Source organism: Conger conger, chromosome 18, assembly GCF_963514075.1.
Source record: "Conger conger chromosome 18, fConCon1.1, whole genome shotgun sequence".
Taxonomy (NCBI): domain Eukaryota; kingdom Metazoa; phylum Chordata; class Actinopteri; order Anguilliformes; family Congridae; genus Conger; species Conger conger.
The window spans coordinates 15,217,390-15,229,955 of record NC_083777.1 but is presented as its reverse complement, the minus strand read 5'-3'; the positions used below and the strand labels follow the sequence as shown (position 1 = coordinate 15,229,955).

Below are 12,566 nucleotides of genomic sequence, written 5' to 3'. Positions count from 1 at the left end.
TTATCCTGAACAGGGTCGCAGGGGGGCTGGAGCCTATCCCAGCACACATTGGGCAAAAGGCAGGAATACACCCTGGACAGGTCGCCAGTCTATCGTAGGGCACACACACCATTCACTCACCCACTCATACCCACCGGTAATTTAGACTCTCCAATCAGCCTAATCTGCATGTCTTTGGACTGTGGGAGGAAACCGGAGTACCTGGAGGAAACCCACAGGAACACTGGCAGAACATGCAAACTCCACAAAGAGAGGCCACGGTTGACCGGGATTCGAACCCAGGACCTCCTTGCTGTGATGCGGCATTGCTACCCACTGCACCATCCATTATTTTTACTTCTCATTTCTAGATCAGGACTACCCATCCAAGTTCCTGGAAGGATACCATCCTGTAGGTTTTCACTTCAACTCTAACACAGTGCCCCTTAATGTGACAGCTAGAGAGCTTGTTGAACTGTTAATTAGTATGATCAGGTGTAGCAAATTAGGGTTGGAATGAAAGCCTACATGAACAGGGTTGGGCAGCCCTGATTGTCTTGAGGGAGGAGATCCTCCACTTTGGGGGTTTGGGCGGTGGCTTCTCATCAGAAGGGCAGGGTTCTTGTGCTGCTCTCATCCTCATAGGATGGCAGCTTCAGGTGTGTAAATATAAGGAGTACAAATGCTGTTCTGACGCTTTTCTGCTTTTCATTTGCCTCACTCCTGGTCATGCAGCTGGAGCTTTTGGGTGCTTCAGTAGTTTTAGGTTTTGTTACTTCACTTTTCTGTTCAATTGCAGGCTGGCAGTATTCTAATTTTGCGTTTTTACATTTATTTTGAAATGGCGGGAAGGATCGTGGGTCTGACCTCCTATTGCAGGGGGGCCCCAGGCCTCTCCATTTTTGTTGTCATATTTCATTTTAAACTTTTCTAGCCAAATTTCAACAATGCACTTTTGGCATTGGCAGCTTTATGGTGCACTGGCTGTGGGTATTCAACTGTTACCAGAGAATGCAGTCTGGTTCAAGAACGGACTGTTCCTTAAATACATGTGTCCCAGCAGCTGTGAAGGTAGTCAAGCTTTTGAACTTCTTGAACAGCTGTGCCACCCATCTTCCTGATCCAATATACAATTGGGGGCAAGAATGGCTGCCCATACCTCAGAGTAAGAAACTTGCAAATGTGCTTGCACAAGAAGAATCCACTTTCTGTGAGGTTTCTTATCCTTGTCAACATGGCTGGCTATGAATAAATATTTTGCCCTTTCTCAGCATGAATAGCAGGCTAGTCTCTTAACCAGGGGAGATCATCCATAACAATAATTACAGACTAATGATTTAGCTGCAGCCTAACTCTCCCGAGCGGTGGTGGAAATGTCTTTGAATAAAACTGAAACCAGCAAGGGCAGCTCCGACTAGCACCCTTTGTGCCGCATTAAAAAGTCTTGCCGCATTAAAAAAATAAACACTCAAATGGTGAACTGTCAATAAAAATAAAGGTTTTTTTTTTTATTTACAATTAAATTAAATCAAGGGAGTATTGCAATTTTGAAAAGGAGACTGGGTCACCAATAACAGATCACAACTGGTCTTTGTAAACTGAATTTGCTAAACCCAGTGAAAGGAAAACCAGGAAGAAGCAAAGCCATTAGTAGGACCTCCTGATGCAAAACTGCTGGCTCCATCAGCATAACGGCCCAACCCAATCTTCAGAAATGCATGCAACATAGGAAAAAGACACCCTGACACTTCAATTTAAATCACAACAAAGTGAGGGAGGAGAACTTAACACTGCTTTATACACATGCCAATGTTTAGAAGGATTAGAAATGGCTTTAAATAATGTGCAGATGCACGTTTCCCCTAATTACATATTGCTTGAATAGTATTTACAATGCAGTTCAGTTCATTTTCCATTTGTCATGCACCATATCCTACCCTACACACCTTCAGGTGAACTTAATAACCAGTGAACTAAATAGGGCAGTGTCCAATTTGGAATAAGGATTTGGAGTTCTTCACACGCTGATCCTTTTTGCAGAGGAAGCAGAACAATAAATACATAATAAATCACATTATAAATTCAATATATAAATCTGAAGGCAATTTAAGCACTAGCAGACATTTCTAATTTTGGGTTTCATATAATCTTAGTAAGAAAATGTTGGGGGGAGAATAAGGCTTTATGAATACATCATCGGGTGTTACAAACCATTCTCAAAGAAACAATGAATACCATCCTCAATAGGAGGGCTACATACAGGAGAGTTAAGTACACTTCAACATAATTTAAATAGAATAGTACAGGTAAACAGAGCTCAATATTGAGCAGTAAAACAGTTTTAAAGGACACATATTGCTTTTTATTCCAAGAGGAAGAGATGAAGGTGCAGTTTCTCTCAGCTCATTCATCCAGACTGAAAAACACTGATTCTACAGCCATAGCCAAAATAAAAATCTGTAAATCCTTGTACAAAACTCTCACGGTATTCTCAATACTGCAGCTGAGAGGAAGTGAGCACTTAGCACTGACTCGCTGCTTCACATGAATGGCATGAACAGTGTGTCACTGCTAAGCAAACTGACAGAAACAGACATAATACAGATTATGGAAATCAAGTACCCTGTCCAGCCGCGCACAGCCGGACAGCTCACAACAAAAATACCTCAAACTTGATCCCAGCAAAGTACCTTTTCTCCCCTGTGGTGGTTTCTTTTTTAACAATGAAAAGACAAATGATTTAATGATCACATCTTCCCAAAATCAAACGGATTTTTCTGTTATTTTCTCAGGAACACCTTACAAGGTCCATCTGCAGATTTTCTCTGAGTTGGGCAAGTGACATGGAAACTGAAAACATCCAAAAATGTATAAACTCTCATGATCCCATGATCTGCTGCCAGCTTGTGCTCATCAGGACCGAGCCGTGCTGGGAAACGTGCATGTGTGGGGCTTCAGAAGCCCAGTCCAAAGGGGTATGGGGAGCGGGAGGTACAGCAGGCAGGGCAAGGTCCTCTTGCGTTCCTTCAGTTCTGGAGTGAAAGCTGGCTTACCTCAGGACCTCACTGCAGCCTGGTGCAGCTTTGATCTGATCACATACGCATGAAGGGTTAAAAGAAGCACTCTAATCTCCGGTCAGCAAACAAACCTGGAGAGCCACTCGTCTTTAACGGCAGAGAGAAAGGTCCAGGCATCTGGTCTGGTCTGCGTTTAGCAGGATTTGTGCTGTACATGTGATTGTGGGAACAGCAGGGTAAAGCATTCGGGTTGAACCAGGTCAGTTGTGGCCAGACTGGCTTCAGCACTAGAGTGGATGTAGTGTATGACAATTAATATTTATTATATTTAAACACAGCTAGCAGGTTCTGTGGCTCTGGCTGGAGATGGCGTTTCAGTGAGTTTTCTCGGGGTGTTTTTTTTCCCCTCCACAAGCAGATGAAGGTCCCAGTCCAATAATGACTGAGTCATGACACCTTTGACCTCTGACCTGTGTGTCAGTCTTGCAGGATTTGGTCAGGCAGAGCCCCCACTGGCCAATCCCACCCTGAAGGGTGAAGCACGGTTCCGACTCATCACTCCATCTTTGAAATCTCATATTTTGTGGTCATGATTTCCTGTAAGGTAACAGCAGAATACACAATGAGAAAATGTGCAGAAAGAAAGGTCTCTATCCATACAACATTGCTATCGTTTCTCTAAATAAAAATCTGTGGCATAATTAGACAGACACTTGCATGAACTACAGCACTGGGTGACTTTCTGTTAAGAAACAAATGCACACTGTGCATGTTAAATATCAAAAGCTAAAATGGCTGCTTACCTCATCAGAGTCCAGTAGAATGGGTAATGCCCTGCAACAGAAGCAACACAAAATAATTTTTGCATGTAACAAAAAGTATCTTGTGTGTCTCGCAATATGAAATATGAAAATATTATTTTTTTTAAACTCATTAAATATTACAGAATCTCTTCCAAGACCAGTTTTCATATGGTAACTGTTCAGTTCAATTCAAAATCATTTATCCGTTTGTAAGACTTTATTAAGAGTAGCTGAAATGGCCAGAAAGTTGGCAAGTCCATTGACACTAGAACTGCGTCTCGAATTGCTGCCATAACCGGACGTTCGGTTAATATTTGAATTCCTTGTCTTGTTGACATTTTAAGCGTTGGCTTAGTCGAAACTGCAGGGTGCCATGAAGACGGCTTGCGATGTAGTGACACACTTACACATCCGTCAGAGAAGTCGGAATGTTTTCCTCCACCCACTTCAAGTCTTCATCCTAAAGACGGCATACGATGTTTGAACAGGCAGTGTAAATATTAGATAAAAGAACCTCTATCTATCCATCTATAAGCAGGGTGATACTACCATTTGGGGATATATTTATGCATATCTGTAAACTGACCGGACTGGCAGCAGGCTTCAGCGTCCCATTCGATTCATTCTTTGCCCTCAGCTTTATGCCATCAGCTGAGGGGAAAATAAAAACATGTATAACATTATTTACACATTTACATGATGTACTTGTGTATGTATATCAATGACAAAGACACTTAAATGTGAAAGAAGTTCTTCCATCTCGACTGATCGGACATACCCAAGTTTGAAGACACGAGGAACTCTTCAATTTCATCGTCGGAGTCATCCATCAGTGGAGTGAATGCATACCTACAGGAAGGTCGGCAAAACCCATTACACAAAAAACTAATTCCTTCTTCACTGTAACAATGAGCACATTTAGCTAGCTGCCTCACGCAGCTCAAGTCAAGTACCTCATACCATCTACTGACATTTAGCTAGCTGCGTCACGCAGCTCAAGTCAAGTACCTCATACCATCTACTGAGAACAGCCCAGGAATCATGGACTTCCCTGGCTATTCGTTTATATACTGTGAATCATTTTTAAAAGCAATATTGTAATATCATGCAAAGGACATCAGTCAATATATCACTGCCCCTAACAGAAATATAATCAGACTGAATCTACAAGGAGATGACAACCTCTGGTTGTTTGCAGACGGTCTCCATAGAAACATGATAACAAGCAGGATGATGGAAAACAGGAACCTCCAGAAAGCGTCGTCCACCCAAAGTTCCATCCAGTCCTGTAGAAACAAGGCAAGAAAAGGAGCTCACAGTGTCATCTTGATTCCTCCAGATTTGCCCCCCACAATTTGTCAGTTTTTAATTAGCCAGGACAAAAATGCAAAAGTAGTATGTCAGTATTGCAGATACTGAATTTGTTATTCAAAACCAATACAAATTCAACAAAAGAACATGAAAGCACTACTCACAGACTGACATTCTGCTAGCCGGAATTTCTTTGTCGTCCATGCCATGAAGACAATGGAAGCTGGGAGGGACAGAAGTGCAGGAAAAGTAACTTTACATTTTTGTAGGCCTATCAAAACCAAGATATCCAAATAACAGTGTCACAAGAACTTACTGACCAATGACAGCGAAGATGAGCGTGTTGGTGAAGTGGCGATAGAGGGAGAGTTTCACTGGGTTTCTCCTTAATTTCAGGGTCTTTATGGTTTGTGCCAAACTGACGAATATGTTAGAGGCAGTCAAGGAAACATGTTCAACAGCAGACAAGCAACATACATTGGGAGGTGGGGGGTGGCATTGTTACATGCAGGCAGACTTTCCAAGCTGATACCACCACCAAATCTGATTAACCGGAGGAGAGAAACAGGAGGGCGGCCATGCAGACAGACTGGTGAAATCCCCCCTGAAAGAGGACATGAGAAGGTAATGGCACAGAGAGGTGTAGAGTGAAGGATATCCACCAGCAGAGAGAGGAGTCGAGCAGAGCCAGAGGAATGTTAGCCAGCAGGGCCAGGTCATTGTCTTTCACCTGAGAGACGGAACAGAACCAGAGAATGGAGGGAGGGAGAGGAGAGAAACCCGAGGAGAGAGATAAGAGTGCCGGGGAGAGAGAGAGAGGGACAGAGAGAGGTCAGGAGAGCGGGGTGAAAAACAAAATCCAAGAAGAGAGGGAAAGTAGAGGGAGAGGACGGAGGGCGGTCATGAAAGGAGGACTCAGTTTTCATCAGGGCTCATCTTTCGTTCCAAACAATCACCTGCATGAATGTACTTTTCAAATATACTCTTATTCTTTTTTTTATGCAGGAAGAAACAGAACACACCATTTTACCAAAATACCGATATAAAGGATATGAACCAAACAGCACACGAGTCAAAAACAGCCAGAACGATGGCAGTTATGAGGGCGGGGCCGTTGTCTCGACTCTTTTAAATCAAGAAATGCACACAGACATTACATGAAGTCACACACGCATGAAATGTATGGGGTTATATATATATATACATACAGACAAAAAATTTAATAAAAGACAACAGCATGGTTACATCACTGTTTATTACTTTCACAATCCCACTATCATCTTATAAAACCACAGCAGCTAAAGCTTCAGTCTGAGACATTCTAGTAAGCAAGCAACAGTGTTAATGGCGGTAACGGGTGTGTGTCTGCAGGTGTAATGTAGTGCAAAACGGACAATAAAAATTACCCCTGTGATTCTTAGGACGCCTTCAATGGCAGCGAATGCAAAGTACAGGACCCCAAGACCAACCACTCTGTGCATGACGGTCCCAAGCCGAGGCCTAGCGCAAGGAGAACACAGACGTGCAGACACGCGTACATGCAGCCACACACAGGTACACACGTGCACACACACACAGTCTGGTTAGATATCTGTACCGGGCAAAGACAACATTTCAGTCCCACGAGGTCAAGCCTGGTCCTAAAGGCTCATAGCATCTGCAAAGCTACTCTACCCTAGACCAGTCTGCTAATATAATGCAATCATTCCCTGTAAGCTGCTCCGGCTAATTTCATGCAATTTGTCATATCAAATCAACAATTGCTGGTCTCAATTTAATGCCAGGTTTTATCTGCTCCTTTGTATACACCAATTAAAAGAACATCAGCACAGTTCTGAAAGGCTATAGTTTTCAGGAACTGACTGTAAGCAGTTAAAGACTGTACTGGCCATGTGTGTGTTATATTTGTGGGAGGGGAGGAGGGGGTGAGTGTCTCTGGAGCTGGGCTTTGTGAAACAGTCTCCAGGATCAACTCCCGGTGCCAACGTATCCTTGAGCAAAATAAATAACCTGAATAACCTGATAATATGATTCTTATTATGTTTCTTATTAGAACGACAAGGGTGCAGACTTACTTGACTATCCCATAGCCAAGGCTGACGATGATAACAAGTAGGCGAGCCAGAGTTCTCTTTAGCGCAGAAACGAGCTCGGCGAAGATCAACAGGCCTTGGGCTAGCAGGATGCAATGGCAGAGAAAAAACATTAAACCAGTATGAAAGGCTGAGGACAGCAGTTTACACCATTACAAACTGGGCTACGCTTCTACGTTGACATAGCATATCTTGAACATGCAAATATGCTGGGACACACACACACACACACACACACATGTTCAGGTTCTACCGTAAATGTTTAACACAGATGTAGCCCATCTATATACTGAGAGAATATACTCCGTGTGAAGCAAAAATAACTAAGTGCCATAATTTAAGCACTCTTGTGCTTAGGACAGGAGAATGTCTCAAACACAACCGCCGTGCGAGGAGAGGGACGGGCGTGGTCACTCACAGGCAAAGCCCACGCCGTTGGTGTTCTCGTACTCAGCACAGAAGACGGCCTTCTCCACCATTCCCAATAAGATGACGCCAGCGATCCAGAACTGGATCCTCAGCAGGTCTTTCCAGTAGCAGGCCGACCACATGAACCAAAGAAGGCCATACAGGAAGTAGACTATGCACATCACCATGTAGAACTGACACACACAACAGAAGGATAAAAAAAAGAGGATTCCAGTTTTAATGTTACAATGACAGAGGAATGAAAAGAAAAAAAAACAAAAACACATAAGCACAACTTATGACATAAGTGGGTTACCACCACTGTGCTCCCTCACCTCCCCACCAACCAATAAAGTCAGGCTGTGCATTAGTGAGGGAAGCCAGTGAGCGAGTAAAAGGCAATACCATTGGTTGGGCTGCTATTCACAGTTCAGGCCTTAATTGTGAATAGCAGCTCATAAAATCAACCATTAAAGCACTAATGACAATGTTCCATACTCACAATCATGAGTGGCCATTCGGTGATGGAGATGTATCCATGAGTTCCTTTCATTACAACGCTGACTGAGGGAGGAAAAAAACATATGTGAATCCTGCAGTAAAGAAAGCAGTCATGTGGGATATTATTGCAATGGACTAGTGTAGAAAATGAAAAACATGAATAAAAGCCACACCAGTTAAATTCCATTTTGCCTCCGGATTGCTGGAATTGACCAACACCACAAAAAGGTAAGGTCCATCTCTCCATGTTGTGGCGATGACATCAGTCTGAGGAAGAAAACGAGTGCATCACAGTATGAGGTCACACTTTCTTTCAGGGGCCTGTCTACAGGATGAATCATTGTGTGAGAAAATACTTTACCACGGTCAGGTTATGCATCTTCATTCACTAAAGTAATCTTACAATCTCAAGTACATTTGGAGAACATGCTTAAACGCTTACTGGGCCAACAAGCACCCTTCCATTTGGTTGTGCTTCGTCCCTTATCCATCTGGTATAATTTTCATCCTGTACAGAATAAACAAAAACACATGTAAACATAATACTTAAACTGATGCATTTTTTTTTTTATGTGGGAATCATCACACCTACAACTTCAGAACCACAAAGCCAGTTCTTTGATGCTACACTACCCCCTCAATGTAATTATTGACAATGCTTATGACTCAGGGAATACATTAAGAGACTAAATGCCAACCAGATGGTATAGTTCATGGATTCAAAGACAACCAAATGTGGCATGCTGATGGGCAACTGCTTCTTCTCACACGGCAGCCCATAGGCCAGGCTTGCACAGACACAAATCAGGGGGAAGAGTGGGAGACACTTCATGTGCAGAGCTTGAGCAAGCAGACATTGGGCGTCTGATTGACTAGTGGGATTTTCTAGAGAGCGACAACTGAAACCTACCAAACCTTGGGTGATACTAGCACCCATTATATACCACCCACAGTCTACACTACCACTGTTGGGATCTGATCCCACATCATGGGGTTCCTCAATGTACTAAATCAGCAGTCCAAGCCAGGCATTTAGAGTGTGAGCTTGAACATTCTGAGATATTATATCATAATAATCAACTGCAGCCTTGAAAATGACCTTGAAAATTACTTTGAAGCTTAGCAGCAGGTCACTGTGTGGGCGGCAGGCATAATTTACTATGACTTGATTTTTTTTTTTAACAAGTGAATGATTACTGGACTGCTGGACCGGAGAGTTAGCTACAGTATAAAGGTTCCGGGAGAATAAGAAGAAAAGGGTGAGACGCGTTCCATGCAAGACACGCATAGCCTGCCAAACAAAGAAGTGTCAAATATTTGCTCAAGAAAACTATAGTAAGACACTGGCTGCGTAATCTTATCAGCGAAACAGCAAACCCTTCTTTGTTTGACATACCCCACCACATCCATATAGCTGCTAGTCTGCTGCAATGCTGTGCTTTCCTATTGTTAAATTGTTGGTAGCCTGGCACACATATATGAAAGTCCCTTTCTCTCACCCGCTCCATTCCCTCTACCAGCGGCATAACTGGACGTGGCTGAGCCTTCGTTTTCTGAAAAGGGAACAGTGACAGAAAAGGAGATGAGACAAAAAATACTCATCAGTAAATCTTGAAAACAGATGACAAGGTAAATGTTTCCAGGCCCATTACGTGTGTGAAGCAGCAAATGCTTTTAATGACCAAAATGTAAAGAGGGGAATGTACAGTATCTGACTCAACTGCAGTATAGAATAATGGTTGAGCAACTATTGAAGCTCAAATGTTGCAGGTTTGATTCCCAGTTAAGTCATGGCCATTTTCTCCAGTAAAAATATCCAATAGCCTATACATGGTCTGTATGTTATATTACGTTACATTATATGCATTTGTCAAAAATGATCCAAAGCAATGTACAACAAAGCGCATACCCATAACCTGGGACAAATGTGCTGAAAACCCTAAACAGAAATACATGTATGTAAAACTGTAATCTGTGCAAGTCATTCTGGATACGAGCATCTGCTAAATGCAAAAACATAACGAAGCGGAAAGGCAGACCACAGCAGTCACTCACATTAAACATGGGAAAGATGCCTAGATCCTTGTTACAGGTTATTGCTGGATGTATATGTTCGATGTATTCCCCCGGAGACAATGGGTTGGGGTCCAAGCTCTCCCCGCGATATAGTGGCGTTTTATCGTACATCTCCTAACGGGTGAAGGAATAATTTATCATTTTAGGACTGAAATACAGAACTCTCAATTACAAGGAGATGTGGGATTAAAAATCAAAGAACAACTCATCTGAGTATATGCATTATCCCAAGAAAACGTTCATCAATATGCCAGAATTCTTCATGATCTGTTTACTTACTTCAATATTGTTAAAGTCATTGTGACAGGGGTAGTATTTCAAGTACCAATGGATGGTAAATTTCACCTCTTCAGGACAACCAAAGGATGCAACTAAAGACAAAGTGGCACATCACTGAAATTGCAACAAATGAACTTATTTTATTGTGTAAATGAAAGTTAAAATGAAGCCTATTTCTCTCACTCACTTTAATAAAAAAAACTGGCTCGTCGAAATATTAAACTTGCAAAGCCTACGGTAGTTTCTGTACCGGAACACTTACTTTTGAACTTTATATCGGTCTCTTTGTACATGGATTTCTTAAGCAGCAATGGTCTTGAGGTCTAAAATAAACAGACAAACATTTGGTAAAGATGCAAAGTTTGCTTTATCATTTTAAAATGCCGTTAAAGAACACTGATACAACTGGAGCACTGGTGTTTGTTGGCAGCTTAAGAAGGTAGCGATCGCTTACAGAGTTTGGGAATGGATACGATGGTGGCTACAAGCTCAATGGAAAATTTGGTTTTAATAATTTAGTTCGTCCACATTGGACTACGTCCAGTTTTAGCCATGACGAGTTAAGGGGAAAAAACTTGGGTGTCTGATGCATGGCAGTTGATGAACCAAACACAGCCACATCACCACATTGCACAACGTACCCCGTCTAGCTCTAGGCCTATTACAAGATCTAGCGATATAGCTAGAGCGCTTAAGTTAGCCCCACAAGGTCCAGGAAAAATAGTTTCGTTTTATTAAAGAAGAAAATAATTTTGATCGTTAAAGCCATTTGATCGTTAAAGCCATTTACAACAGCATCCGGGCTATTACACATGGCTATTACATTAATCAACCTCTGGTGTGTATGCCAAAGTCAGCTAGATCATAACATTAAATTAGCAGAGCTGAGAGACTACACATGAATTCTATGGCCTGCTGTAGCTAGCAAGCTAATGTCATCGTGCACAAGTAATTTATCTTGTACTCGGGCTATTAATTTAGCTAGTTAGCTAGCCAAAAGCTGCAGCGCCATCATGACGTGTAAACAGTTAAATTACAGTAACAAATCTAACCAGACCCATACACGTGAAATTGTTAAGCTAGTAAACAAACTAACGGTAACTTAAACGTTAATATAGCTAGCTAGCTAATGTTAAATACTACTTAACCTAGTTCATTTTTGGTGACATTTGCTTTTTGGTAACATAAACGTTAGCTAGATACTGTCAAACCTAATGAATAACAGGAGTAACTGTTAGAAACGTTGCAGTTAAAAAAAAGCAACAAATGGCATTTTGTGAGCTAACATGTATCTAACGTTAGTTTCTTAATAGCTAGCGAAGTTACCGAATGTTAACTGGGTCACAATGGTGCGTTTTGTTCAAGGCTCATATGCCTTTGGTATGCCAGCTAGCAACAGCAAGACTAGCTAGCTTAGTTAGCTACGTGAGATGAGGTAACGCTTAGTTGTAAATCAGAGGGTGGAAACTACGAGATCAGACATTTTGCGCCATTATTTCGACAGTGGCATCATTTTTAGCCTATAAGCAAGTCAACTGTGTACAGTGCACTGCTGTCACAGAGATCCCCATCCCGAGTGTCGGCCTGGAATCCCCTACAAAGCAAGATCGCTGAATTAGGATTTCAAAAAGGATTAGTGTAGTCTTACATTGACGACTGTGATAACCCACTCTCCTGTCTCCGGGGCCGCTGCAACTCCATCGACGCAATAGCACACGGCCGTTGTTAAGAGAATTAGCCACAGTTTCGACCTGCTTGCGGGGCAGTTCCACGTCTTCCCCCACTCACAGTCGGCCATGTTTTACTGTCTGTCAGTCGCTCCTTTGCGTAGCCCAACCCACCTGAACACAAGCGTCAGCGTCTCACTTGCCTTCCTGACTGACATATCGCGGCTATCGGCTTACACACACTGAAAGTGAAGTGGATCCCACGCACGCACTATCTGCAATGAAGTTGTGTAGTCTACACCCCGGAAGAGTGGGTAAAATAATGAAGCAATATTTGGAGCCTTTTACGGTTGTCGAATGTCTTCTTGTATCTCTTTTGTTTGATACTGTATTGCCAATGCTACTGAGCATATTGGAAATGTGTTGCAATTT

The 12,566-nt window shown here is 42.4% G+C and overlaps 1 protein-coding gene across 2 annotated transcripts; it reads right to left on the bottom strand.

Annotated features, from left to right (window-relative positions):
* Nucleotides 1-1,466: 1,466 nt before the first annotated feature.
* On the bottom strand, nucleotides 1,467-12,384 carry tmem87b (transmembrane protein 87B). 2 transcript variants are annotated; one of them, XM_061227701.1, is made up of 20 exons: nucleotides 12,116-12,384; nucleotides 10,730-10,790; nucleotides 10,468-10,559; nucleotides 10,168-10,302; nucleotides 9,612-9,665; nucleotides 8,555-8,620; nucleotides 8,286-8,379; nucleotides 8,114-8,175; nucleotides 7,622-7,805; nucleotides 7,186-7,285; nucleotides 6,517-6,610; nucleotides 5,769-5,840; nucleotides 5,431-5,539; nucleotides 5,275-5,333; nucleotides 4,982-5,085; nucleotides 4,578-4,648; nucleotides 4,386-4,450; nucleotides 4,207-4,259; nucleotides 3,800-3,830; nucleotides 1,467-3,593 (listed from the first exon to the last, which is right to left on the bottom strand). In XM_061227701.1, the coding sequence occupies exons 1-20, from the start codon at nucleotides 12,263-12,265 to the stop codon at nucleotides 3,552-3,554; spliced, it is 1,698 nt and encodes a 565-aa protein (XP_061083685.1). In that variant the 5' UTR covers nucleotides 12,266-12,384; the 3' UTR covers nucleotides 1,467-3,551. The 2 variants fall into 2 exon arrangements, with proteins under 2 accessions (XP_061083685.1, XP_061083686.1); XM_061227702.1 differs by lacking the exon at nucleotides 5,769-5,840 and adding an exon at nucleotides 6,165-6,235 and having other exon boundaries at nucleotides 5,431-5,540; nucleotides 12,116-12,383.
* Nucleotides 12,385-12,566: the final 182 nt, after the last annotated feature.

Excerpts from the sequence above, each read along its gene's own strand:
- tmem87b (XM_061227701.1), bottom strand. The coding sequence starts at position 12,265 with ATGGCCGACTGTGAGTGGGGGAAGACGTGGAACTGCCCCGCAAGCAGG. Across the intron at positions 10,303-10,467 it reads ATGACTTTAACAATATTGAA|GAGATGTACGATAAAACGCC; the intron begins GTAAGTAAACAG and ends TTCACCCGTTAG. Across the intron at positions 7,806-8,113 it reads CCGAATGGCCACTCATGATT|TTCTACATGGTGATGTGCAT; the intron begins GTGAGTATGGAA and ends TGTGTGTGTCAG.